This window comes from Aquarana catesbeiana, linkage group LG13 (assembly GCF_042186555.1).
Source record: "Aquarana catesbeiana isolate 2022-GZ linkage group LG13, ASM4218655v1, whole genome shotgun sequence".
Taxonomy (NCBI): Eukaryota; Metazoa; Chordata; class Amphibia; order Anura; family Ranidae; genus Aquarana; species Aquarana catesbeiana.
Genome location: NC_133336.1, coordinates 190,895,763 through 190,921,432, shown reverse-complemented (window position 1 = coordinate 190,921,432; position 25,670 = coordinate 190,895,763). Strand labels below are relative to the sequence as shown.

The window sequence follows — 25,670 nt, the reverse complement described above, 5'->3', positions numbered from 1 at the left end:
GGGGGAGTGGAGGTTTTCCCCTCCGGGGAACCAACGGAGCTTCACCCTTGCAATAAGGGTGAAGAACGGGTCCTCATGGAGCAACAGACGACATCTCACAGCATGTAGTTGCTGGTGTCGATGGCCGCCCCTGCGGGGAGGGGAGCGGGCCATAAAGGAGAAAGGGAACTAAGAATTATTACGGAAGAAGTAGCAACAAAGCGGAAGGAAACTGGGCGATCGATTGTTTATGAGTGGCACATGGACTATTGATCACGTGAGTGAAAGCCCAAGGGCAGGGTACTACCAGAGGCTGAGGGGTGTTGGTACGCAAGTCAGTGAGATGGGCAGTGATGGCCTATGACTTTGGGTTCAGCCATGCCCTGGGATTCCAATCAGTCAAGCGGGAAGAGTTATTCAGAGTGACTTTTCTTTAGCTCAACTTGGAAGTACCATGTAGATGGGAAGTAGTGGTAAAAAGGTAGCAGTGAAGCTGCAAGCACACATATAGAGATATGGACTGTTCTTTAACCACTTGCTGCCCGCCCACCGTCATATGACGGCGGGACGGTGCAGCTGTTATCCTGGGCCGCTGTCATATGACGGCGGCCCTTCCAGGTCCCCCAGGGGGCGCGCGCGCGCCGGTGGGCATCACTCGGGTCCCGGTGCACGTGCCCAGCGGCCGCGATGTCTGCCGGGCACCCGTGATTGCCCGGTAACCGAGCAGGACCATGGATCTGTGTGTGTAAACACACAGATCCACGTCCTGTCAGATGGGAGGAGACCGATGGTGTGTTCCTTGTACAGAGGAACATCGATCGGTCTCCTCCCCTTGTGAGTCCCCTCCCCCCACAGTTAGAATCACTCCCTAGCAACACGATTAACCCTATAGCGCCCTCTCCTGGTTAACCCCTTCAATGCCAGTCACATTTATACAGTAATCAATGCATTTTTATAGCACGGATCGCTGTATAAATGTGAATGGTCCCAAAAATGTGTCAAAAGTGTCCGATATGTCACAAAATATCGCAGTCATGATAAAAATCGCAGATCGCCGTCATTACTAGTAAAAAAAATAAAATAAATAAAAATGCTATAAATCTATCCTGTTATTTTGTAGACGCTATAGCTTTTGCGCAAACCAATAAATATACGCTTATTGCGATATTTTTTACCAAAAATACATAGAAGAATACATATCGGCCTAAACTGAGAAAAAAATTTGTTAAAAAAATTGGATATTTATTTTAGCAAAAAGTAAAAAATATTGTGTTTTTTTCAAACTTGTCACTCTTATTTTGTTTATAGCGCAAGAAATAAAAACCGCAGAGGTGATCAAATACCACCAAAAGAAAGCTCTATTAGTGGGGAGAAAATTATAAAAATTTCATTTTCGTACAGTGTTGTATGCCCGCACAATTGTTATTCAAAGTGAGACAGTGCTGAAAGCTAAAAATTGGCTTGGGCAGGAAGGGGGTGAAAATGCCCTGTATGGAAGTGGTTAAAAGTCATGCAGATGAAGAAGTTATTCAGAGTGACTCCTTATCAATTATTCTCTATCAAATCTACTTCCATCTTGCCTGATTGAAGAAATCACACAAAGTGATTTCCCAACTATCCGCAACTGATTATAGTTTTCCCATAAGAGCAATTGGAAGATGATAATGTAACAAAGAGCATCTCAAAGGAAGTCCTTCTCTCATCCCAGTTTATGTTGATGAATAAAGCAAGAGAAAAAGTATTAAGGACTGTGAGTTTTGAATCTATGGGCTGCGAGGGTTGGGTGGTAAACGTGAATTACAGATATAATATTTAATCAGCCGCTCCTTCGGGGGTAAGCGCTTCACTGCTATAAGGTACGGGGCGAAGTAGACTGTAACCATCTATCCCAGATTTTATTATATTTTCCCGGGGAACCCTGATTAATATAGATAACCTTTTTATATGGTAAGGTGTTGTTTATTTTAGTGATCCGGGCTGCAAGGGTAAGAGGAATGGCATGTATCCATCCCCGAGCCACCACTTTCCTGGCGCCAAACAGTGCTTCATGCATGAACTTAAGCGTATATTTATCTATGTCAGAATCAGGGAATAAACCCAATAAGCATTGTTTAGGAATGGAAATGAACATCCTGTACCCAAAATCAGCAAATACAGGGACAATGCCAGATTAAATAACCAAGGGTACCAGTGGCCATGCTATATTTAGATAGGTACTCAGATCTGTCATTAGCAACTCAAAAAAAGTTTTTTCTTTTTACTGGAGGTTCTCTTTAAATGTGTCACATTCCCATTGACTCACCATCAGTAACATTCAGTGTGATGCATTCACTTCTATCACCATCAGGGACCTGACACTGGTAATCTCCGCTGTCTGATATCTGGGCATTGTGAATGTTATATTCTCTATCTCCATGTATTCTTTCATTGTTCTTATACCATAGGTAGGTCAGGTCTCCTCTCTCTCTATCACCATGACAGCTCATTTTTATACTGTCTTCTGTGAGGATCTTGTTCCAGTTTGGGGTGAAGGTCAACACAGGCCTCCCTGAAGAACCTACAATGCACCACATCATAAAACAATACAAAGTTATAAATCTTTTCTCACTAAAACCAATGGAGTCACCAAGATACATTACGTTGTTTAATTTCAAATGTGTCTCCATTACAGAACAAGCAAAGCATAACCTTTTAGCAAAAGTACATGGTTAAATGGTCAATGACTAAATGGTTTCAACCAAAATGGAAATTTCTCTCTTGGGTGGGTCTTCAGTTATACAGTATATCACCTAGAGAATCCAGACTTGAGTTCTTTGCAGTTTTTAAGTTCACTTTCTAGGGGACTTTTTTATAATGTACTTTATTGAGTAAATCAGGATACACAGGTACATGTTATCCAACATCAACATATTAAAAAAAAAAATGAATTAATTAGGCTAAAACATGCAGTAGAAGTTCATTACAGAAGCATGCGGGTGTTTTTTGCTTTCCTTATTTTAGTAATAAAGTACATTAATTAAACAAGAAACAATAATTAGTAATTTTGCACAATTAAAAAAGCTTGCACATATTGTAATATTTATTAATGAACAAACTTAGTGGATTTAAATCAATACAATGTGAGATTTTTTTTTTTTGATAATGGATTGTGGTATCATATGAGAAGTGACTGTAGACATGAGGGTTGAGGTCATATCAACATAGGAAAGGACATTACCAATAATTTTGATTCATGAGTATTAGGACAAGAAGTCGCCCCAAAATTTTTCAAATTTAGTGGGGCAACCCCTAGCCTCATATATTATTTTACAGAGAGTTTCTGTACATTAATTTTTATGACTTTAATGGATGTCCAATTAAGAAATATAGTTTTTCTGGGATAAAAAAGTAGTAAACATTTTTCTTGGCAATGCCCAAGTCCATATCACCAAAGATACCAAAAATACATCACTTATTGCCAATATAATGGATAGCAAAGTTATGGGAAATGATTTTTTTCCCCAAAAGCTTTATTGGAAAAAATTAAATAATGTGAACAGATATCGACATTACGATTGGCAAACAATGAAGGCAAGGGTGCCCATGTGGGAAATAATTTTAGCGTCACCTGACCTGGTTTGACTTTGAGACATCCCAGACCATATGTAAAAAGTCCCCACCTGACACCTGGCATTTGTGACAGATGGGGTGTGCCGTTTGCCCATTTTTACAGGCGGATAGGAGTGAAGTGCGCCCTATGGACATGATGCAGTTGAATGAGTTTATCCAACCATGCTTAAAAAAGGAGTTAAAAATTATTTCCTGACTTGTTCACTCCAGTCTGGGATATCTGCATTCCAATGTTCTTGTATTTGGGGCAGTTTGGGTTTACCCTGCAACAGATTACTATAGATTCTGGAGATCAGTTGTGTATGATTCGGCTGGGGTAAAACAGTCTCTGAAAGACTACATCACATAGGCTCCAGCCAAATGTCTAAGTTGGAGATACTTAAAATGCCAGGCGTTGGGAATTTTGAAATCCAGTAAAGAGAAGAACTTGACGGTATCTTGTGAATATAATTGTTGAGCATATTTCAGTGTCGACTCAACCCACTTTGGACCATATAGTACCATTAAAATACTCCAGTTGAAGATTATGCCAAATGGGACCGTTGCGAGAGATGGTCTGGGTTAATGGTGGAAGAGTCTGCAGATTTTTTTTTTTTTAATCCTAGAGACATTTCCAGAATGAGGGTACTGTTAATAGTGTGGAGAGTTTGCCAATGAATAAGGTAAATATAATAGTACATAGATGGCACATGAAGTAGGGTTACGACCGAAGTCCACAAACGCAAAGCAACATAAGCAGCACTCAAAGGCAGCTCTAATGCCCTGTACACACGACCGTTCTTGCTGTCGGAATAAACTCCGAAGGTTTCTCCGACGGAACTCCGACGGAATTCCATTCAAGCGGTCTTGCCTACACACGGTCAAACCAAAGTCCGACCGTCCAGAACGCGGTGACGAACAACACGTACGTCGGGACTAGAAAAAGGAAGTTCAATAGCCAGTAGCTAATAGCTTCCGTCTCGTACTTGCTTCAGAGCATACGTCGTTTTTGGTCCTTCGGAACCGCATACAGACGAGCGGTTTTCCCGATAGGGATTGGTTCCGTCGGAAATAATTAGAACATGTTCTATTTCTAGGTCCGTCAGAATTTTCTGAAAAAAAAGTTCGATGAGGCATACACACGATCGGAATATACGATGAAAAGCTTCCGTCAGACTTTTTCTGTCGGACATTCCACTCGTGTGTACGCGGCATAAGAGATGTGAAGGGATCTCTGCAGCAATGGCGAAAACAACAAAGAGTGCCAGTCTGGGGGCAGCATTGACACACTACAAGTTTATTTAAATTAGCAATTACCCAAAAGTGACATCAGCACGTGGGGGAGGAAGGGGGCGTGGCTAAGCCAGGCCCCCTTTCTGCCCTCTTCCTTTCACTGAGAAATTTCACTGAAGACATGAAAGACAAAAGCTTACCTGGTTTTCCTATTGTTAGATCTGCAAGAGAACACAGAAATTGTTAGAGATATGGATTCTGCGGGGGCTTGGAACCATTTAGAGTTTTAAAGCAACTACAGTGATTATAAAAAGTCTACACACCCCTGTTAAAATGTCAGGTTTCTGTGATGTAAAAAAAATAGACAAAGAGAAATCATTTCAGTACTTTTTCCAACTTTAATGTTAACCTATAAACTGTACAACTCAGTTGAACAACAAACTGAAATCTTTTAGGTGGAGGGAAACAAAAATAAAAAAATAAAATAATATGGTTGCATAAGTATGCACACCCTTAAACTAATATCTTGTTGAAGCACCTTTTGATTTTATTACAGCACTCAGTCTTTTTGGGTATGAGTCTATAAGCATGGAACATCTTGACTTGGCAATATTTGCCCACTCTTCTTTGCAAAAACACTCCAAATCTGTCAGATTGCAAGGGCATCTCCAGTGCACAGACCTCTTCAGATCACCCCACAGATTTTCAATCAGATTTAGGTCTGGGCTCTGGCTGGGCCATTCTAAAACTTTAATCTTCCTCTGGTGAAGTCATTCGTTTGTTGAATTGGATGTATGCTTTTGGTCGTTATCATGCTGAAAGATGAAGTTTCTCTCCATGTTCAGCTTTCTAGCAGAAGCCTGAAGTTTTTGTGCCAATATTGACTGGTATTTGGAACTGTGGAACTCCCTTGACCTTGACTAAGGCCCCTTTTCCAGCTGAAGAAAAACAACCCCAAAGCATGATGCTGCCACCACCATGCTTCACGGTGGGTATGGTGTTCTTTTGATGATGTGCAATGTTGTTTTTGCACCAAACATATCTTTTGGAATTATGGCCAAAAAGTTCAATCTTGGTTTCATCAGACCACAACACATTTTCCCACATGCTTTTGGGAGACTTCAGATGTGTTTTTGCAAAATTTAGCTGGGCTTGGATGTTTTTCTTCATAAGAAAACATTTCAGTTTTGCCACTCTACTCCATAGCCCAGACATATGGACGTCCAGTTCTTGGTAATGTCACTGTTGTGCCATATTTTCTCTACTTGATGATGACTGTCTTCACTGTGTTCCATGGTATATCTAATGCCTTGGAAATTCAGAACAATGAGATCCCTCTGATGCTTTGAAAGTTCTCTGCGGACCATGGCTTTTGCTGTAGGATGCGACTAAAAAAATGTCAGTAAAGACTTACTAGAACAACTGAACTTTATGTGGGGTTAATCACAGGCACTTTAAAAGATGGCAGGTGTGTACTGACTCCTATTTAACATACGTTTGAATGTGATTGCTTAATTCTGAAGACAGCTACATCCCCAGTTATAAGAGGGTGTGCACACTTATGCAACCACATTATTTTTACCCCCCCCCTTTTATTTTTTTATTTTTACTTCCCTCCACCTAAAAGATTTCAGTTTGTTTTTAAATTGAGTACAATTTATAGGTCACATTAAGGGTGGAAAAAGTTCTGAAATGATTTATCTTTGTCTCATTTTTTTACATCACAGAAACCTGACATTTTAACAGGGGTGTGTAGACTTTTTATATCTATTGGTACATTCAGCCTGCCCATACATGATTGGAATCGAGGCTGATTCCTGCTGAACTGGCCAAGATTTGAACTATCAATGGCCAGCCTTAGTCTATAGTTTACTTCTTCCTTACCTTCCTTCCTTACTACTGTAGAATGGTCCCAGGCCTCCTTCAGTCTAATGAGAACCTCCAGAGCCAAGAGCTGCTGACATCCTTCCATATAGAGTGGGTTGTAAAGCATAGTGTGTGTGGTGCAAAGTAGATTCATGGGCCAGACACTTCTTGAATTCAAAGAGATTTTATTTCTCTTGAACAGAACTTTGGGAGAGAGGGTTAGGGCCAGGACACCCTTAGGAAGTTGCAATGTTAATTTGGCAGACTCCGAGACTTCTACAGGTAGACAGCCATGCAGGGAAAGACATCCAGCAAGACAACACATCTGCATGTGTAGGAATGCTGTCTCCTATGGCAACAGTCTTGGAACAGTTCCTAACACAAGTTGTAACGATCTCCTTTACTCTTATACAGTCACTTCTTGTATATTCTCAACTCACTGAGCTCCCAGTCTCTCTCTCACTAGATTTGATAAACCACTGCCACTGAATCCCTTGAACTCTTCCAATCTTCACTTATCACAGTATATTCTTTGCTGGGTCCCTAGCTTGGCACTCCAGATACTTCTCAAGCTTCACCCCACTGGCCTGCTTGGTCCCTGGCTTGACACAGAAGGCTGCTCTGCAAGCATCACCTCCGCTGGCTGGGTCCCTGGCTTGACACCTGCTGAAGTTTCCCAATTCTTCACTGTCCCTGGTTGGTGAGAATACTGCTCTGGGGGAATCAAGCAAATCTTTTCCCTGTAACTCGTGGTTACAGGAAAGAAATTCGCTCTGTTTATGGCCGGCCTAAGACTAGAATTGGTTTTAAAACAAGTATCCTGTCAATAGAAAGTGTTATATATATATATATATATATATATATATATATATATATATATATGTGTATATATATATACAGAATCTCACAAAAGTAAGTGCACCCCTCACATTTTTGTAAATATTTTATTATATCTTTTCATGTGACAACACTGAAGAAATGACACTTTGCTACAATGTAAAGTAGTGAGTGTACAGCTTGTATAACAGTGTAAATTTGCTGTCCCCTCAAAATAACTCAACACACAGTCATTAATGTCTAAACCGCTGGCAACAAAAGTGAGTACACCCCTAAGTGAAAATGTCCAAATTTGGCCCAATTAGCCAATTTTCCTCCCCGGTGTCATGTGACTTGTTAGTGTTACAAGGTCTCAGGTGTGAATGGGGAACAGGTGTGTTCAATTGGGTGTTATCGCTCTCACTCTCTCATACTGGTCACTGGAAGTCCAACATGGCACCTCATGGCAAAGAACTCTCTGAGGATCTGAAAAAAGAATTGTTGCTCTACATAAAGATGGCCTAGGCTATAAGAAGATTGCCAAGACCCTGAAACTGAGCTGCAGCATGTTGGCCAAGACCATACAGCGTTTTAACAGCGCAGGTTCCACTCAGAACAGGCCTTGCCATGGTCAACCAAAGAAGTTGAGTGCTCATGCTCAGCGTCATATCCAGAGGTTGTCTTTGGGAAATAGACGTATGAGTGCTGCCAGCATTGCTGCAGGGGTTGAAGGGGTGGGGGGTCAGCCTGTCAGTGCTCAGATCATACGCCATGCACTGCATCAAATTGGTCTGCATGGCTGTCGTCCCAGAAGGAAGCCTCTTCTAAAGATGATGCATAAGAAAGCCCGCTTGGGCACAATTTCCACTTAGGGGTGTACTCACTTTTGTTGTCAACGGATTAGACATTAATGGCTGTGTTGAGTTATTTTGAGGGGACAGCAAGTTTACACTGTTATACAAGCTGTACACTCACTACTTTACATTGTAGAAAAGTGTCATTTCTTCAGTGTTGTCACATGAAAAGTTATAATAAAATATTTACAAATGTGTGAGGGGTGTACTCACTTTTGTGAGATACTATATCAGGGGTAGGCAACCTTTTGAGCACAATGTGCCAAAAAATGTTTTCAAAGAAGTTGAGCGTGGCGATTTTATAACAAAAAAATGTCAACTTCACACTTCTCAATCACGAAAAGGATTTTTTATAAAGTAAATGCTGTAAACTACTTTAGTAGTGAGAAATTAACATCCTGCACTCTCACGCCTCAGATCAGCCCCAATTCCTGCACCTTCACATCTCAGATGAGCCCCAATTCATGCACCCTCACACCTCAGATCACTGTCCTCCCTACAAATCTGTTTCACCGCTGTAACCTCCTGCACATCTGCCCCACCACTCTAACCCCCTGCACATCTGCCCCACCACTCTAACCCCCTGCACATCTGCTCCACCACTATTCAAATACCAGAACCGCATAGATATAGACACAACTACTACTGGCTTTAATTTTATGCTACCAAGCAATTTACGGTACTTCCCTTTAGCAATCATCTATTTAGTAATGCATTAAAATCAGAGTGCTACAAAGGAATTAATAGATAACAAATCTTTAAAAAGCTATGGAAAAGGATGGCATAGGATTAAAACTGCATTTGTTATTTAGCCCAATTACAACCTCTGAAATAAATTGAAATAATGAAAAACAACAAAAAAAATTTAATTTGTAATGGGCGGAAGAAGCATTGTTTGGAAGCTCTTGTCAACTATCCTGGACCTGTTTTTGTGCGAGAAAATATCCCCTCATTAGCCTCATTATATTACCTTTTCCATAGAAAGAAAAAGAGAGCGAAAAAAGTAAATTAAAAAAAGTAAAGTGGCCTCACACAAATAACAATCACACACAATAAAAAAAGGAAATACAGTTACAAATTCTAGAAACACTAAATTAAATAAATGAAACAAACTAAACTACCAAAAATACACCACAAAATATAAATAAATAAAAAATAAACAAATACATAAAAATACATTTTTCTTTTATAATTAAAGAAAAAAAAAAAGCAAATTGCCTTAAGCAACTCAAGGAGCAAAATTGAAAGTTTAGTTAGTTTTCAGAAGCCTTAGATGAAGTAAATAACATAAGCAGTTTTATTCTCCTGTGTGGCCGGAGGTTAGGATTTTTTTAAATGTGTGTAAAATCTAAAATAAAACACACTAAAAAAATCCTAACCTCCCACACGATATTAAGCTTGCCTCTATTAATACTCTGACCACACAGGAGAGTAAAACTGCTTATGTTATTTACCTCATCTAAGGCTTCTGAAAACTAACTGAAGGCATTAAAAACCCAAAAAGTTCAGAATTTATAATGGACAGAAGGATCACTGTTTGGAAGTTATCTATACATTTGCCATTGTAGGTGTATGTTTAAAATATCTTTCAGCAGAAGGAATGAGGGAAAATTACAGTTAAAAATTTGGAAAAAATTTGCAGATTTCATATAAATGTTTGAGTTAATGGGGAAAGCAAAATTAAGATGCTTTTTCATGCTTTTAGAAGTACAATGAGCTTTTAAATGACTCCTGTGGGGTACGGAAGCTCCTTTCAACTATCCTGGATCAGTTTTTGTGCCAAAAAAATTCCCTTCATTTGCCTTGTTAAATTCTTTTTATACAGAAAACATAAAGAAAAAAAAAATATTAAAATAACGTTTTTAAACAATTAACAATCACACCCATTAAGAAAAGGAATCAAAAAATCCACGAACACTAAATGAAACTAACTATTTATTTAATTACTACTACTAAAAAAGACTGTAAAAAAAAAAAATTATATATATATATATATATATATATATAAATTAAAATTACTCACACCTTATAATTAACAACAACAAAAAAGAGATTTTTTTTTTTCAAGTAATTTCAGTTAAGTGCCTCAAAGAGCTAAACTGAAAGTTTTCACTTCAGAAAATGTTTGTAAATGGTGAAATCTGCAATTTTGTAAATCCCTCAACCATTTGAAAAAAAATCTAAAAATAGTCAATAAAAAAAAAATGCAAATATTCCACAGGATATTAAGCTTATATCTAATATAACCATTCTGGTCCCTAAAAAAGCCCAGACTCCTCACTACATTTGAAATGTAAGACACAGAGAGCTCTGGAAATATTGGCACAGACTCTACACTACGATACATATACTAAAGACAGAGAACTCGGGAGACATTGGCAAGGACTCTATACTAACATACATATATTAAAGACAAGAATAACTAAGCAAACATTGGTACGGACTCTATGCTATGGTACTTAAACTAAAGACACAAAGAACTTATAAAATACTGGCAGGGAGTCTACACTATGATACATACACAAAAGACAAAAAGAATCCAGCAAACACTGGTACAAACTCTATACTATGATACAAAAAACACAAAGAACTCAGAAGTCATTGGCAGGGACTCTACACTATAATACATATACTAAAGACAAAGATAACCCAGGGAACATCAGTATGGACTCTACACTAAGATACTTATACTAAAGACACAAGGAACTCAGGAGATATTGGCTGGGACTCTACACTATGATACATATACTAAAGACAAAAATAACCTTATGGACTATACGACAAAGTATAAAATCTTATCTCAGTGCAAAGTTGACCACTCTGTCAGTAGTGCTGTGATAAATGTAATCAACATCAAATGTATATAGAGTTCATGAAAAAAAAAAATGTAAACCATATAGTCCAAAGTGAAAAAAAATAAAACATTGAAATAAATAGTCAAGATGATTCCACCCAGTGCAATGTGCTGAAAACAGTCCACTGTTCTGGTCAATATTCACTGTGCGTTTTTTCCAAAGAAAACACCTTCTGTGCACCAACGTGATCCCTCTCCAAATAGACAGTAACTCACCAGAAACATATGCCTTCCATTCTTATGGTTGGCGTATTAAACTCAATAGAACATTGAATCAGTTGACTCCTTAAGCAAATCTCATGGAGTTCCTTCGTGGGGTGGATATCTCAAAGTATCCCATATGGAAAATAAAGAAAATGCCTCCAATGGTACAGTAACCCAATAATCAACAACTTTATTTAAAATAGGAAAACCACTCACGTTTTAAAAACATATATCAAGCCTTTTAGTAAATTTGTGTTGGGGGTGCATAATTTAGGGTGCTGTTTTGTGTCTCACCACCTGTGTCAGGACGGTGGCAACGGTAGCTGGAGGTGGTGAGATACAATCCAGATACATTGGTACAAACTCTACACTATGATACTTATACTAAAAACACAAAGAACTCAGAAGCCATTGGCAGGGACTCTGCACTATGATACTTATAGTAAAGACAAAGATAACCCAGGGGACATTGTTTGGGACTCTAGACTTCGATACATATACTAAAGGCACAAGGAACTCGGGAGACATTGGTTGGAACTCTACATTATGATACATATACTAAAGACAAAGATAACCTTATGCTTAGAACACATGGGTCAAACGCTGGGCGACATCGGCCAGTTCAATAAAAATCGGCCGACATTCGGCCCGTGTGTATGGCAACCGGTCTGACAGAAGCCGAGCCATTTGGCCATCTTCTGTCAGATCAGCATGCTGGAAAACCAGCAGCTGACCAGCTCCCGATCGGTGCTCTCAGCCATTGGCAGGGACTCTGCACTATGATATATATACTAAAGACAAAGATAGTCCGGGGAACATTGGTACAGACTCCATGCTATGGTACTAAAACTAAAGACACAAATATCTTATGAAATATTAGCAGGGACTCTACACTATGATACATATTTAAAATACAAAAATAATCCAGCAAACATTGGTACAAAATCTACACTATGATACTTATACTAAAAACACAAAGAACTCAGGAGCCATTGGCAGGGACCGTACACTATGATACGTACACTAAATACAAAGATAATTGGATTGGATTTTACACTATAATACATACACTAAAGACAAAGATAAATATAAAGGAAAAATAAATAAAGGAAAAATACCCCATACTTACAAATAATGATAGCAATCTGACTTGGTACCCACAGCCTATACATCACTCTAACCATTTCTGCAATCCTTTATCTGTGGGACAGTTATTTAGGTCTGATCACACAAGATATGACGAGTATTCAGTGTTCAACTTCTTAGGAAGGAAGCTCATGTGACCACAGGCTCATTGGCCATAAATAAAGCACCCTAAGAACAGCCAAGTACAGGCCAAATTTTCCACCCACTTTTTTTTTATCACGGGCCTGTGGCCTCTGGTTTTCACACTTATGCATACAACATAACACAGAAGGGATCTCATCACGTACTTACTACTAGAGGCACTGAGGTTGTTTTTCTAAATGCTGTTTCCTTTGCAAGGAAAGTTGCACTATTTAAAGGAAAATCTTCCCAGGCTCTTAATGAATGCGACGGAACTTCTATTATCTAATTATGAATATTAAATGTTCGTTGCAAAGTAAAATATCACCAAATCCACTAAGCTCTGAAGAAAACAACATTTCACAGCACAATTTTTTTTTTTTAATTAGTAAATCAACCCCTCTGTGTAGGAGATTATGTTCATTGTATTGTGATTACACACCTACATATAACTTTAAATTTTAACTCCTTTCTGAAAACAGATTTTTTTTTCGTGTGGACTTCTCTTTTAACCACTTGCTTACTGGGCACTTAAACCCCCCTCCTATCCAGACCAATTTTCAGCTTTCAGCGCTGACGCACTTTGAATGACAATTGCGCGGTCATACAACGCTGTACCCAAATGACATTTTTATCATTTTTTCACCACAAATAGAGCTTTCTTTTGGTGGTATTTGATCACCTCTGCGGTTTTTACTTTTTGTTAAAAAAATGTAAAAAACTGAATTAAAAAAAAAATTTTTTTTTTTTTTTATATTTTGTTATAAAAAATTTAAAACGGGTAATTTTTCTCCTTCATTGATGTACGCTGATGAGGTGGCAGTGATGGGCACTGATGGGTGGCAGTGATGGGCACTGATGGGTGGCAGTGATGGGCAGCACTGGCAGGTGGCACTCATTGGCACTACAGGTGGGCATTGATAGGTGGCACTTGTGGGCATTGATAGGTGGCACTTGTTGGCATTAATAGGTGGCACTTGTAGGCACTGTTAGGTGGCACTGTGGGCAGTGTTAGGTGGCACTTTTAGGTGGCACTGATGAGGCAGATGTGCCTCTGCCCCTTACTTAGATCGGTGATCAGCCGAGTCTCAGTGACTCGTGATCACAGCGCGCCCGGCGCGCGCCTTGCAGGGCGTGCGCAGGGAGCGCGCACAGGGGAGGCCGTCATATGACAGCCTCCCAGGAATGCAGGTCCGCGCTGTGGCCGTCATTCGGCCATAGCGCGGATGTCTAGTGGTTAAGAATTAAATCTCAAAATAAGTTCACTTGTAAATATGTGTTGATTTTGATTTTTTCTTTGTTGATTTTTACATTTCATCCATGGGCCTAATGATTTATTGAAAACGTAATGATTACTTAACCCCTTCGTGCCTAAGGGTAAAACAAATCTAAATGCCTAAGCACAATTTTGCAACTTTGACATGTGGTAGTAAAACTGTATATATCACCACAACTACTTTGTGCATCCAGGGGGATTATACGACGTTTTTTTTTTTTTTTTAGGACAAATTGCGCTTTTATTTGGTGCTAAATGGTAATGGATATCTCCTGATTTGTTTATTATCAAACGAAAACTGACCCAAAATAGTAAAAAAATTTAAAATATTTTTTTTTTAAATTTAGCTGTATATTTCTTGCCACTGCCATACCCTTTCACCAAAGAACAACCCAAATTAAATTCTCCTGCTGTTGACAATCGCATATGTGTATGTTAGTTGTTGTTTGTACTCCCCAAAAACAATAGTGCACATTTTGCTTGTTTTTTATTATTCTACCTAAAACACACTGGCACTAACTGACACTGATACTAAAAAAAAAATATATATATATTGACCCTGACCTTGACCCAAACACCCTGGCACTGACATAGATCAAACCTTGATCTAAGTTTTTTTTTTTTGTATTTCAATTTTTATTATTATTTTATTTTTTTTGTACACACACTTTTTTTCCCCCTGCAAGGAGAGAGAGAGATACTAAATATCTCTCTCCTCCATTTACAAAGAAAGAAAAGATGGGGCGAGCTTCACATCGATCAGGTGACCCGGAATCAGGAGATCTGGGTCCCGATTGTTAGTACTCTGTCACTCTGCTTGTAGGCATGGGGGGAACCATATTCTAAAATTTACCTAATTAGCATTTTGGTATCACGTTCATATGTGAGTAAGTGCCCCTAAATTACTTAACCACTTGCCTACTACTGGGCACTTTTACCCCCTTCCTGCTCAGGCCAATTTGCAGCTTTCAGCGATCTCACATTTTTAGTGACAATTGCGTGGTCATGCAACACTGTACCCAAATTAAATTTTTATTATTTTTTTCACAAAATTTTTTTAATCATTTATTTCCCCCACACAAATAGAGCTTTTGGTGGTATTTAATCACCACTAGATTTTTTATTTTTTGCTAAACAAAAAAAGTTTTAAAAAAACAAACAAAATGCTTTTTAATATTTTGTTATAAAATTCTGCAAACAGGTAATTTTTCTCCTTCACTCATGGGCACTGATGAGGTAGCACTGATGGGCACAGATAGGCTGCACTGATGATGCGGCACTGATGGGCAATAATAAGGATGCACTGATGGGTGGCACTGATGGGCACTAATAGGTGGCACTGTTAAGTGCCACTGATTGACACTGATAGGCGGCACTGATGGGCACTGATGGGCAATGATAAGGATGCACTGATGGGTGGCACTGATGGGCACTGATAGGTGGCACTGTTAAGTGCCACTGATTGACACTGATAGGTGGCACTGATAGGCACTGATGAGGTGGCACTGGTGGGCACTGATAAGAATGCACTGATGGGTGGCACTGATGGGCACTGATAGGTGGCACTGATAGGCACTTATAGGTGGCACTGTTAAGTGCCGCTGGTTGACACTGATAGGTGGCACTGAACCATGACATTCTCCACTTTCCCATAAGTGCTGTGGTGTTCCATACCTTTGTAGATAAACTTGTTTTTCATAAATTGGTCAATAAAGTTCAGTTCAGAGCCATGTATTAGGGTCCTTTTCTGGGGTAGCCCCAAGCTTGATCACATCTGACATGTATGGTCCTTCTCCCAAATTCCTACAGACCAAAAGGAGAGCGTGACCCTACCTTCAGCAAAGAGAAGGATTTGAAGGTACCTTTTGAATATAATTGTTGAACATATTTCAGCTCCAACTTAGGCCACTGGGGACCATGTAGAACCATAAAAAAACGCTCCTGTTGCAGGTGATACTAAATGTAATTATTGAGAGAGATGGCCTGGATCAATGGTGGAAGAGTCTGCAAATATTATTTTTAAATCTTAGAGACATGTCCAGAATGGGGGTCAGTGGTGTGGAGAGTTTGTCTATGAATAAGGTGTACCATTTCATAGGAGGAGACTATTTTTACCTCCATGGCTGTTGCAGAATTACTCAGTTGTGGAAATAATCACCATTGGACAAACACCAGCTGGGAAGCATAATAATTGAATTGCAAAACTGGTAGCACCAAACTCCATATCTATAATAGAGAGCTGTGGGCAGGTATCCACAACATTTCATTGTGCTCATCTTCCCTAGCAGTAATGCCCAGATGAAATCCAGGCAGTATTATGGGATTGGTGAGACCTCAGATAGAGACAACTGAAAAGGGATAAGTCATGGCTCTTAATCATTATTAAATTTTAGCTTAAACCAATGAGCTCTGTACATAGCAGGCATTTTACATTACTCTTTTAGTAAACAGAGAAAAGTATTTAAAATCAAGTCAAGTCCCCCACCTGCTGGCTGGATATGAAAATACAAAATATTCATGAAAATATTTAATAATTGATTAAAAAAAAAAAAAATTAAACTGTAGATGCCACCCAAATTGTTATAATTTTTTTCTAGTGGCCTTAACCACCTTTTATAGATATGAATGTTAACCATAGGCATGCCATGTTTATACGCAGGGAACTCCGAAATGATTAAGACAGAATGGCCTCTAAGACCACCCTCTAAAACTGCCAGTCATGCCAAGTGCAGCTCATAGTGGCCTCTGAAGACAAAGTGGTACATATAGGTAAATTAGAAAATTATATATATTGATCATATGAGAAAATGTAAATATATAAGCCTAATTACATTAATTGCTGACAAACCTTATTAAAATAATTGCCTAAAATCAGCAAAAGATAAATAACCAAGTGGAGAAGAGAAGGAAGGGATAATCTGTAGACAAAAGATCTCTCTCTCTCTCTCTATATCTATATCTATATCTATATCTATATCTATATCTATATCTATATCTATATCTATATCTATATCTATATATATGTGTGTATGTGTGTGTGTATATATATATATATATATGTAAAGGAAATTTGTAAGTTCTGTATATAATTGTATTCTATTTTGTATGTGTTGCACACTGCCCTCACTGTGCACACGGCACTAATAATGTTTTCAGTACATGTTTGCATTCTTTTGAGTCCTGATTAGAATTAGTCTGCCTATGTTGCGCCCCTTGTTACCATAAATGTACAATTGTAATATTAATTTGATACCTACGTAATCATGTGTATAAAAACCTTCAATTGTGTCATAATAAAGCAGAACAGTTATTTGGAAAGATGCTGAGTGTATCCTTTGTGTCTGTTTCCTACTGCAGTAGTTATATTTATATATATATATATATATCTATATATATATATAGATATATATATCTATATATATATATAGATATATATATCTATATATATAGATATATATAATGTTTTGTCCAGTTTAAGTCTCTAAAACAAGTATTTCTTTAAAAAAAAGTGCACATTTAATTATATAATTTCTCTTGTTTATCGTGACATTGACATGTTGTTTTTAGTGTAAAGCAGTGGTCTCTGAACTGCGGCCCTGGGGCCGGATGCGACCATTTGCTTGCCTTTATACGGCCCTTGAAGTATCATTCCTGCCACTGACACCAACACTGGGGCACTATTCCTTCCACTGACACCACTGATGGGTCATAATTCCTTCCACTGACAACAAACATGGGACACTATTCCTCCCAATGACACAAACTGTTTCTACCCCTTTACAGCCCTATTTTTAGCGGCGCTTTACTGTCATATTTGCGGAGGTATTTAAGGAGGCGAGAAAGGGTTAAAACCACCTGCAAATCGCTGCTGCAGCAGCGCTTTGCCGGCGGTATAGCCATCCTGCCCATTCATTTCAATGGGCAGGAGTGGTGAAGGAGCGGTATACACACCGCTCCTTCACCGCTCCAAAGAAGCTGCTAGCAGGATTTTTTTAGCGTCCTGCCGGGCTTTCACACTGAAGAGAAAGCAGTGGGTCTTTCACTGTGCTTTGCAGGCGCTATTTTTAGCGATGTAGCGCCTGCAAAGCGCCCCAGTGTGAAAGGGGTCTTATACCTAAAGATTGGGCATTGTTTACTCCCACTGGGCCCAGTCCAGTCCCTCTGAAGTCCGAAGTAAACTGGCCCTTTAGAAAGCTTGGAGACCTCTTGTGTAAAGCATAGCAAAGTTATTAACCAATGAAATAATGACTTTTTTGCGCTTCTTTTGTCAGTAAAAAAATGAAGGAGGCAACAAATGAAAATGAAAACAAAAAAAAATATTAATTGTAAAAGAATAGAAATATTTTTTTCAACAGGTATTTTTCTGTACTTGCTGAAAAATAAATCTAATGCAGCCATCCCATCTAAGGACTGCTGCAATATATTACATTTTTGTTTTTCAGTTTAGATGAGCTGTAAATAGCAAAACACGTTTACAATTCCGAGGTTGCTGGAGTTCATACTTTACTACAACTAAATGAACTGTAACAATGTTTTACAATTGTATGTATGTACAAGGCTTCAATAAGGATACCATGAAGAAGTTCTTGATCCCATTTACATTCATGTGGTTGATTATTTTTTTTCTACGACATATCCACTAATTTAATTTAAGCAGAGGATTTTGTTGCACCTACCCTAAAAAAAATTTTGTAAACATGGTGATCCTGATAAACCATCAAATCAGTAGATATATGAACAACAGAATAAAAAAATAGATATATTGTGCAAATATGCAAAATGTGCAAAAACAGTCCCAAGTGAATTTCTCAGTCTCTGGAATTTATAATCTTTAAAATGTGATTTTCATTTCATCTTCCTCCAATATCTGCAGGTCTGTATCTTCAAATAATCAGGTCACACTCGCTTTCACCTCTCTTTGGGACTATGCTCTAATTCCCCTCCGCCAAGCCTTCTCTCCACTCTTTCCTCCTGTGGACTCTCAGGGTGGGATAAACTGTTTCCACCTAAGTAGGTGTATGGCCCTTTAAAGGATTGTGGATCTCCCTGCAGTCAAGCTCACACAGCACAGGGGTCCCATATAGTGTAGTAAGTTGGTAAAGTAAAATTATTCCAATAAAATTGCACTTACATGAACAAAACAAGAGATGCACTTCTTAAAATAGAAACCGACAATGGGACCACAGCTCCCCGCCTCACGTCCGGATTTGGCAGGTCACTCGGTTCCACCCAACGCGTGTCGTCGTGGTCACGTGACTTCCTCAGTGGTAACATGAACACCGTTTTTGAGTCATTTTCTTTAGGGTAGGCACAACAAAATCCTCTATTTATATTTTAACACATTGTGGGAACACAATTTATTTGTTTACAGCCACTCATCACTATCTATCCATCTAGATAGATAGATAGATAGATAGATAGATAGATAGATAGATAGATAGATAGAGAGAGATATAGATTTTAATTATATACTTTTTATTTGCATTTATTTAATCACACTCATTATTCACTCACTATTGAGGGTATTTTAGGTAGGATGGGACTCATCCATATCTGCCAATATCCACTAATTTGGCATTCAGCCTGATCACTGAAAAAATGTTGAATTAAGGGCCAGAATTACAAGAAATGCATAGATATACGGGAAAACTACTGGCTTTAATATTATGCTACCAAGCAATTTAACTTCCCCGTTGGCAATCATCTCATTAGGAATGCATTAAAATCAGAGTGCTACAAATGAGTTGATTGACAAAACATCTTTAAAAAGCTGAGTGGTGTAAGATTAAAACTGCTTATGTTATTTACCCCAATTAAGGCTTCTGAAAATTAATTGAAAGTATTAAATACAGAAAAAGTTCCAAATTCGTAATGGACAGAAGGAGCATTGTTTGTTTGGAAGTTATACATACAACTTCCATTGTAGGTATACGTTCAAAATATCTCTTATCAAAAGGGATGAGGGGAAAATGGCAGTTTAAAGTTTGGAAAAAATAGCAGCTTTAATTAAAATGCATGTGAGTTAACAGGGAAGGCAACATTAAGGTTTTTTTTAATTTGCTATTAGGAGTACAATGCGCTTTTAATTGGCTCCTGTGTGGTACAGAAGCTGCTTTCAACTCTCCTGGATCTGTTTTTGTGCCAAAAAAATACCCCTCTTTTGCCTCATTAAATTACTCTTTTTCACAGGAAAAAAAGACAAAGAAAATTTAAAATAATAAAGTGACAGTTCACAATTACCAATTACACACTTAAAATAAAAAATTAAAAAAAAACACACAATTTACACAAAACCCAAATCAACTAAACTACTCAAAATACACCACCAAAAAAAACCCCCAAAAATTAAATACATATACATACATACAACCCAAAAAAAAATTAAATACATAAAAAAATTTCAAAATATCTCTCAGCAGAAGGGATGAATGAAATTGATGGTTTAAAGAAGCCTTTCTCAACTAGGGTTCCTTTAAAGATTGCTAGGATTTCCTTGACCAAAGAGCATCTCAGATAAGTTCTCATTGACCACAATGATCTATTTTAGCTTTCTATTGGAGGGGGGTTCTTCATTCTGTCCCTAAATATAAAGAGCATTTTCCTTTTGACCATCACACCTATAGTTTGTACCACGAGCTATAGATATTGTCATTTTAGGCAGGGGTTCCCTCAGACCAGAAAGGTATTTTAAGGGATACTTCATGTTAAAAAAGTTGAGAAAGGAGTGTTTAAAGTTCTGCAATAATTTGCAGATTTCATTAGAATTGTTTTATGCATGCCTCATTAGGTTCATTACATTACTTTTTCCACAGAAAGAAAAAGACAGCAAAAAAGTAAAATAATAAAAGTAACTGCCCACAAGTACCAATCACACGCACAAAAAAAAAAGGAAAATAAAAACACAAATTCAATGAATGCTACAATAAACAGGTTAAAGTAGCCATAATACACCACCAAAGATAATTAAATAATCACACCTTATAATTAAAGAAAAAAAAAAGAGCAGATTTTTTAAAAAAATTTTCTTTTTGTTTCAACTAATTTAACTTAACAAGTTAAAGGAACAAAACTAAAACTTTCCACTTTAGAAAAATGTTGTGAATGGTGAAATCTGCGATTTTGCTAATTCCTCCACACATCCATATTTATCAGTGAACAAAATCCAAAATAAACCAAAAAATTGCTAACTTTCCATACGGTATTTAGCATATATATGTCTATCATAACCATTCTGGTCCCCAAAAAAAGACAAGGTTTTACACTACGCATGAAATATAAGACACAGAGGACTCTGGAAATATTGTCAGGGGCTCTTCACTATAAAATATGCTAAAAACAAAGATAACCCAGAGAATTGGAAAAATACTCCATACTTACAGATAATGATAGAAAACTGACATGGAACCAACAGCCTGCACATCACTCCAAGCATTTCTGCAATCCTTCTTATGTAGGACAATATAGAACCTAACACAAGATATGAAGACTATTTATAACTGTTAGGGTGGGCGGAAGGAAACTCAAGTGACCACAGACTCACTGATCATGAAAGAAGCATTTTAAGAACAACAGAAGACCAAACTTTTTACACTTTGATTTGCGGCGGACAGATCGGACACGTTTGGTACCTTTTTGGGACCATTGACATTTATACAGCGATCAGTGCTATAAAAATACACTGATTACTGTGTAAATATCACTGGCAGGAAAGGGGTTAACACTAGGGGTAATCAAGGGGTTAAATGTATTCCCTCGTGAGTGTTTCTTACTGTGGGGGGATGGGACTGCCTGGGGGAGGAGACATATCGCTGTTCGTAATTACTGCAAACAGCAGATCTGTCTCTTCTCTCCTGTCAGAACGAGGATGTGTGTGTTTACATACACACATCCTCATTCTGGCTCTTGTGCCCGTGATCGCGGGTGGCCGGCCACGTGCATTGGGTCCCCCGCCGTGCAGCGGGCGTGTGCCTGCTATATCTTTTAAAGGAGCCGACGTACCCGTACTACGATTCGTGGGAACATACCACTTTGCCGACGTATATCGGCATGAGCCGGTCGGCAAGTGGTTAATTAAGGTGAAGTTCTGCTGACTTCCATCATTGAATCATATGCAAGCAAAAATGCTGTTTTTTAAATTAATGTATTTCAGGTACTTATTTAGCACCCTCTAATGTGCTACTAGTGTTAGTGCAGGCAAATGTAAGTTTATGACTCACGGTAAGTTATGTGAGTCAGAAATTGGGTCAGGGTTACTGTAGGTCAGGCTGGATGGCTCCACAGAGGCAGGTCTCTGGTACCTCACTCTGGATCTAGAAGTTTGGAGAAGCTTCTAGAAGTTAGTGGGCGGAGGTCAGGAGGTTCTGATCTGCATACTTGAGGGAACTCGGTCAATCCCCAGACAGAATGTCCTGGCAAGGTGGCTAGGTTAGCACTTAAATATGGGGGAGCCATGCTAGCAGAGGAGTCTAGTGGAAGATGGAGTGTTGAGGAAGCTGTAGGTGGCCTAGGAGGGGACACCTGGGTCTGGGAGGGGGGGGGGGCTCTGCCTGCAGGCTGGGTTCGGGCTGGCCTGGGAAGATCCTATCATAATCCCAGTTTGAGGAGGAATCTTGCCTAAGGAGCAGCAGGGAACAAGGATGACAGAGTGAGTACATCAGCACAACCAGGAATTCAAAAGGGAATGACTGCCACATGTAGCAAGCTTTCAGAATGACAGCGCTCTGCTTAACACTTTCTATCCCTTGCCCTGGGTGATATTTGGAGCAGCCAGGTAGGGCTGGTGGACAAGCAGCCAGGAGGGCTGGTAGTTCCTGCAGGCAGTAGAGCTGGGAACAGTTCTACAAAGGAGAGGAGATACTCCTTCATGCTGTTTACAATATACTTTGCTATTTTCTAAAGGGGACTGAGAGCTCCTAGTCCTCACAGGACTTTTGCTTTTGATTACTGAGGACTGACAGGGTCCAGGAAGGACAACAGTCCAGGATTTTGTACATAGGAAGGAAGTTTATCACGTACCTGGTAGCAGAGCCTGAAATGATGAGGTAGGCCTCTCTTACGCCTCTGACTTGGGGCCCCTGGCAGTGTGAACAGAAGACGCAGGAGTGCAGAGTGGCACGAGTGCCTGTAGGTCTTGCCAGTAGCAGAGCATGTTTCCACGCCAGGCAGGAGAGTTTGTCAGTAGTCTTCAGTAAAGCAGGTGGACTGGTAGACAGCTGGAGGATGGCAGACTGAAGTAGGCTGGTACTGGATACAGCGGGCAGGTGAGGCATGTGCTGGCAGTAGACTGTAGAACAGCAGGCACAGCAGGATGTGTCAGGAAGCAGGGTCAGGCAAGCCGGGTCATACACTGGCAGGACAGATCAGGTACAGAGGAGCAGTCAATAGCGTGGTTTGGGTACAAGGTGGGTCAGGAGTCAGTTGGTGCAATAGAAGCCAATAGAGCAGACAGAAGCAGAGGTCAAGGACAAACCAGGGTTTGTTCAGAGACTGGTCAGACAAGCCGGGTCAGGAGTCAGTCGGTGCAATAGAAGCCAATAGAGCAGACAGAAGCAGAGGTCAAGGACAAACCGGGGTCGGTGCAGATGGAGTTCAGAGAATGGTCACACAGGTCGGGTCAGCAACTGGAATAATAATACAGGACAACAGGAACACAGGATGCGGGGAAGGCTGAAAGACAAAGCAGCACCGATCCTGAGCATTGGCTGAGTTTAAATAGCCTGGTTAGCCCCAACATCTGTCACAGGTGCATGTGTGCACACTCACGCACGAGAATGCACGATGGCTTTTTTGTGTGCACGTGAGTTCGCGCATGTGCATATGCATTAGCCAGTGGCCAATTCTTGTGAGCACGAAATAATACATGTGTTAGCCTGTGCTCAGAAGGCCTTACCTGTGTCTTTTAATACTTAGCCACTATAGAGTGATTTGGTAGAGCACTATTTGACATATAGGTAGCGCCACTCGCACCATCACATCTTCTTTCTTTCTAAATGCATTTTTCGATGAAATAAAGAAATTCGATGTTCATTAAACCAGATGATTCTGACATGTTCTTATACATATAACAATGGGCGTCTCTGCCAATTGGACCCTTGACAGGCTTTGTTTGAAGACTCCTTGGTATACCATAGATCAAACTCAATTTCATTGTGGGCCATATCAGCATTATGGTTGCCCTCAAAGGCCCAGTTGTATCTGTAAGACTAGATGTCCAGAGCACCCTGCCCTCCTTGCACCAGGTGTCAAGAGCCCCCCTATCATCAGAAGTTAAGACTCCCCCACCTTCGCTTACATCACAGTGCACACCCCTACCTTGTGTTGCTGCCAGGAAAAATCTGGGGGTGGAGCTGGGAAGCAGAAAGTGCAGGGTCTGGAGGAGAACCAGAGGGGAGCCTCGAGTCAGCTGCCAGAGTCTGCTGAATGCTGAGATCAGGGGAGGTGGAGATGAGGGTGTGCTGTGGCTGCACAGAGAGGACCAGGATCTGTAGTAGGAGTTCTGTTATCCTTTCTGCTGCCGATTTCTGAGATGTGTGTGTGTGTGTGTGTGTGGGGATTGTCAAAGACAAAACTTTTGATGCCTGCACAGAGAAGTGCAGGATCCAAGGTGCAAGAGCCACATGAAATAGCCTGGTGGGCTGGATCCGGCCTGTGGGTCTTGGGTTTGACACATGTGCCTTAGAAGGTCATTTCCACATTTCTGGATAGATCAAACTTTGATTTTCAATTGAGGAGGTTATCACGGGGATGTTCTCCTCGTGCAAATCCAGTGGTGAGATTTCCCAACATTTATCTGTTTATATGAAAGTGTTCATGTATCCAGGTCATGGTATAGCTAAAAGATAGTCACAATCAATTGTTGCAGAAGTTTCATACCTTATTCAAGTATTTTCCTCAGTGGGAGTAGGGGCTTTCAACACCCTCTTTTATCTACATATGATGCTGTAACGATTATTTATATAGTTTTACAATTTTAGCCTTGTAATGCAAAACTGTCCCAGACTTCACGGCACCATAGTGATTGGATTATGAAAATAGAACAGGGTCAGAGGCGGCTCTCCAATTAGAAAATTAGGTGGTCGCCTTAGGCCTCGTGATCACAAGGGCCTCGCGGCCACCTAAATTGCCTGATATATGTAGTGAGTGCTGCGGATCCCCATACTGCTTGCTCTCCCCCCGCAAATGACAGGAGCAGACCTCCTCACCCCCCTTGAGCTGCCACTGAAAGATTCGAGGGCTCTCTGTGCTTCCTGCCCATTCCCCCTCCCTTCTCCTGTCAGAGGAGGAGAGCAGAGCAGTAGGAGCGCCTGTGTCTCTGTGTGGAAAGAGAGACGCTGCAGGCTCTTCTTTCCCCCTCCCTCTCATCCTCTCACCGCTGTATTTGGGAGCAGCGCTGGCTAGATTTCTTCCACCTCCTTCTTATTGGGCGGGGGAAAGAACACTCAAAATCAAGCAGAGAGGAGGATTGTGGGACATATAGTCCCGAGGGCTGGACATTGCACCCCTAAGGGAAGAAATTGCAGCCCCCAGCATGCCAGCTGAACAGGAGGGAGAGTGAGCCAGGATCCCAGGAGAGCTTTTGGAACAGTGCACCCAGGACTCCAGGGGGAGAGGATTGTGCTGATAGGACTCCATCAGAGGGAGAGAGAGAGAGAACCCCGCTACAGTGTCCCACAGGAGAGAAAGCCACACAGCCTAGCACCATCCCTTGTGAAAAAAGGAATGAAGTTATTTCCAG

General features: G+C 39.9%; 1 protein-coding gene across 2 annotated transcripts in view; it reads right to left on the bottom strand.

Moving 5' to 3' along the window:
* LOC141117662 (high affinity immunoglobulin gamma Fc receptor I-like) overlaps positions 1 to 21,411 on the bottom strand; it is a 61,497-nt gene extending 40,086 nt beyond the window's left edge. The window contains exons 1-3 of one of the 2 annotated variants that reach the window (XM_073610626.1): positions 21,314 to 21,411; positions 5,001 to 5,021; positions 2,282 to 2,536 (exon numbers count right to left, since the gene is read on the bottom strand). In XM_073610626.1, the coding sequence (XP_073466727.1) occupies positions 2,282 to 2,536; positions 5,001 to 5,021; positions 21,314 to 21,368 (331 nt within the window). In that variant the 5' untranslated portion in view covers positions 21,369 to 21,411. Of the gene's footprint in view, positions 1 to 2,281; positions 2,537 to 5,000; positions 5,022 to 12,523; positions 12,636 to 21,313 lie in introns of those variants that run through there. The other variant, XM_073610625.1, reaches the window with a different exon arrangement.
* Between the last annotated feature and the right edge of the window lie 4,259 nt (positions 21,412 to 25,670).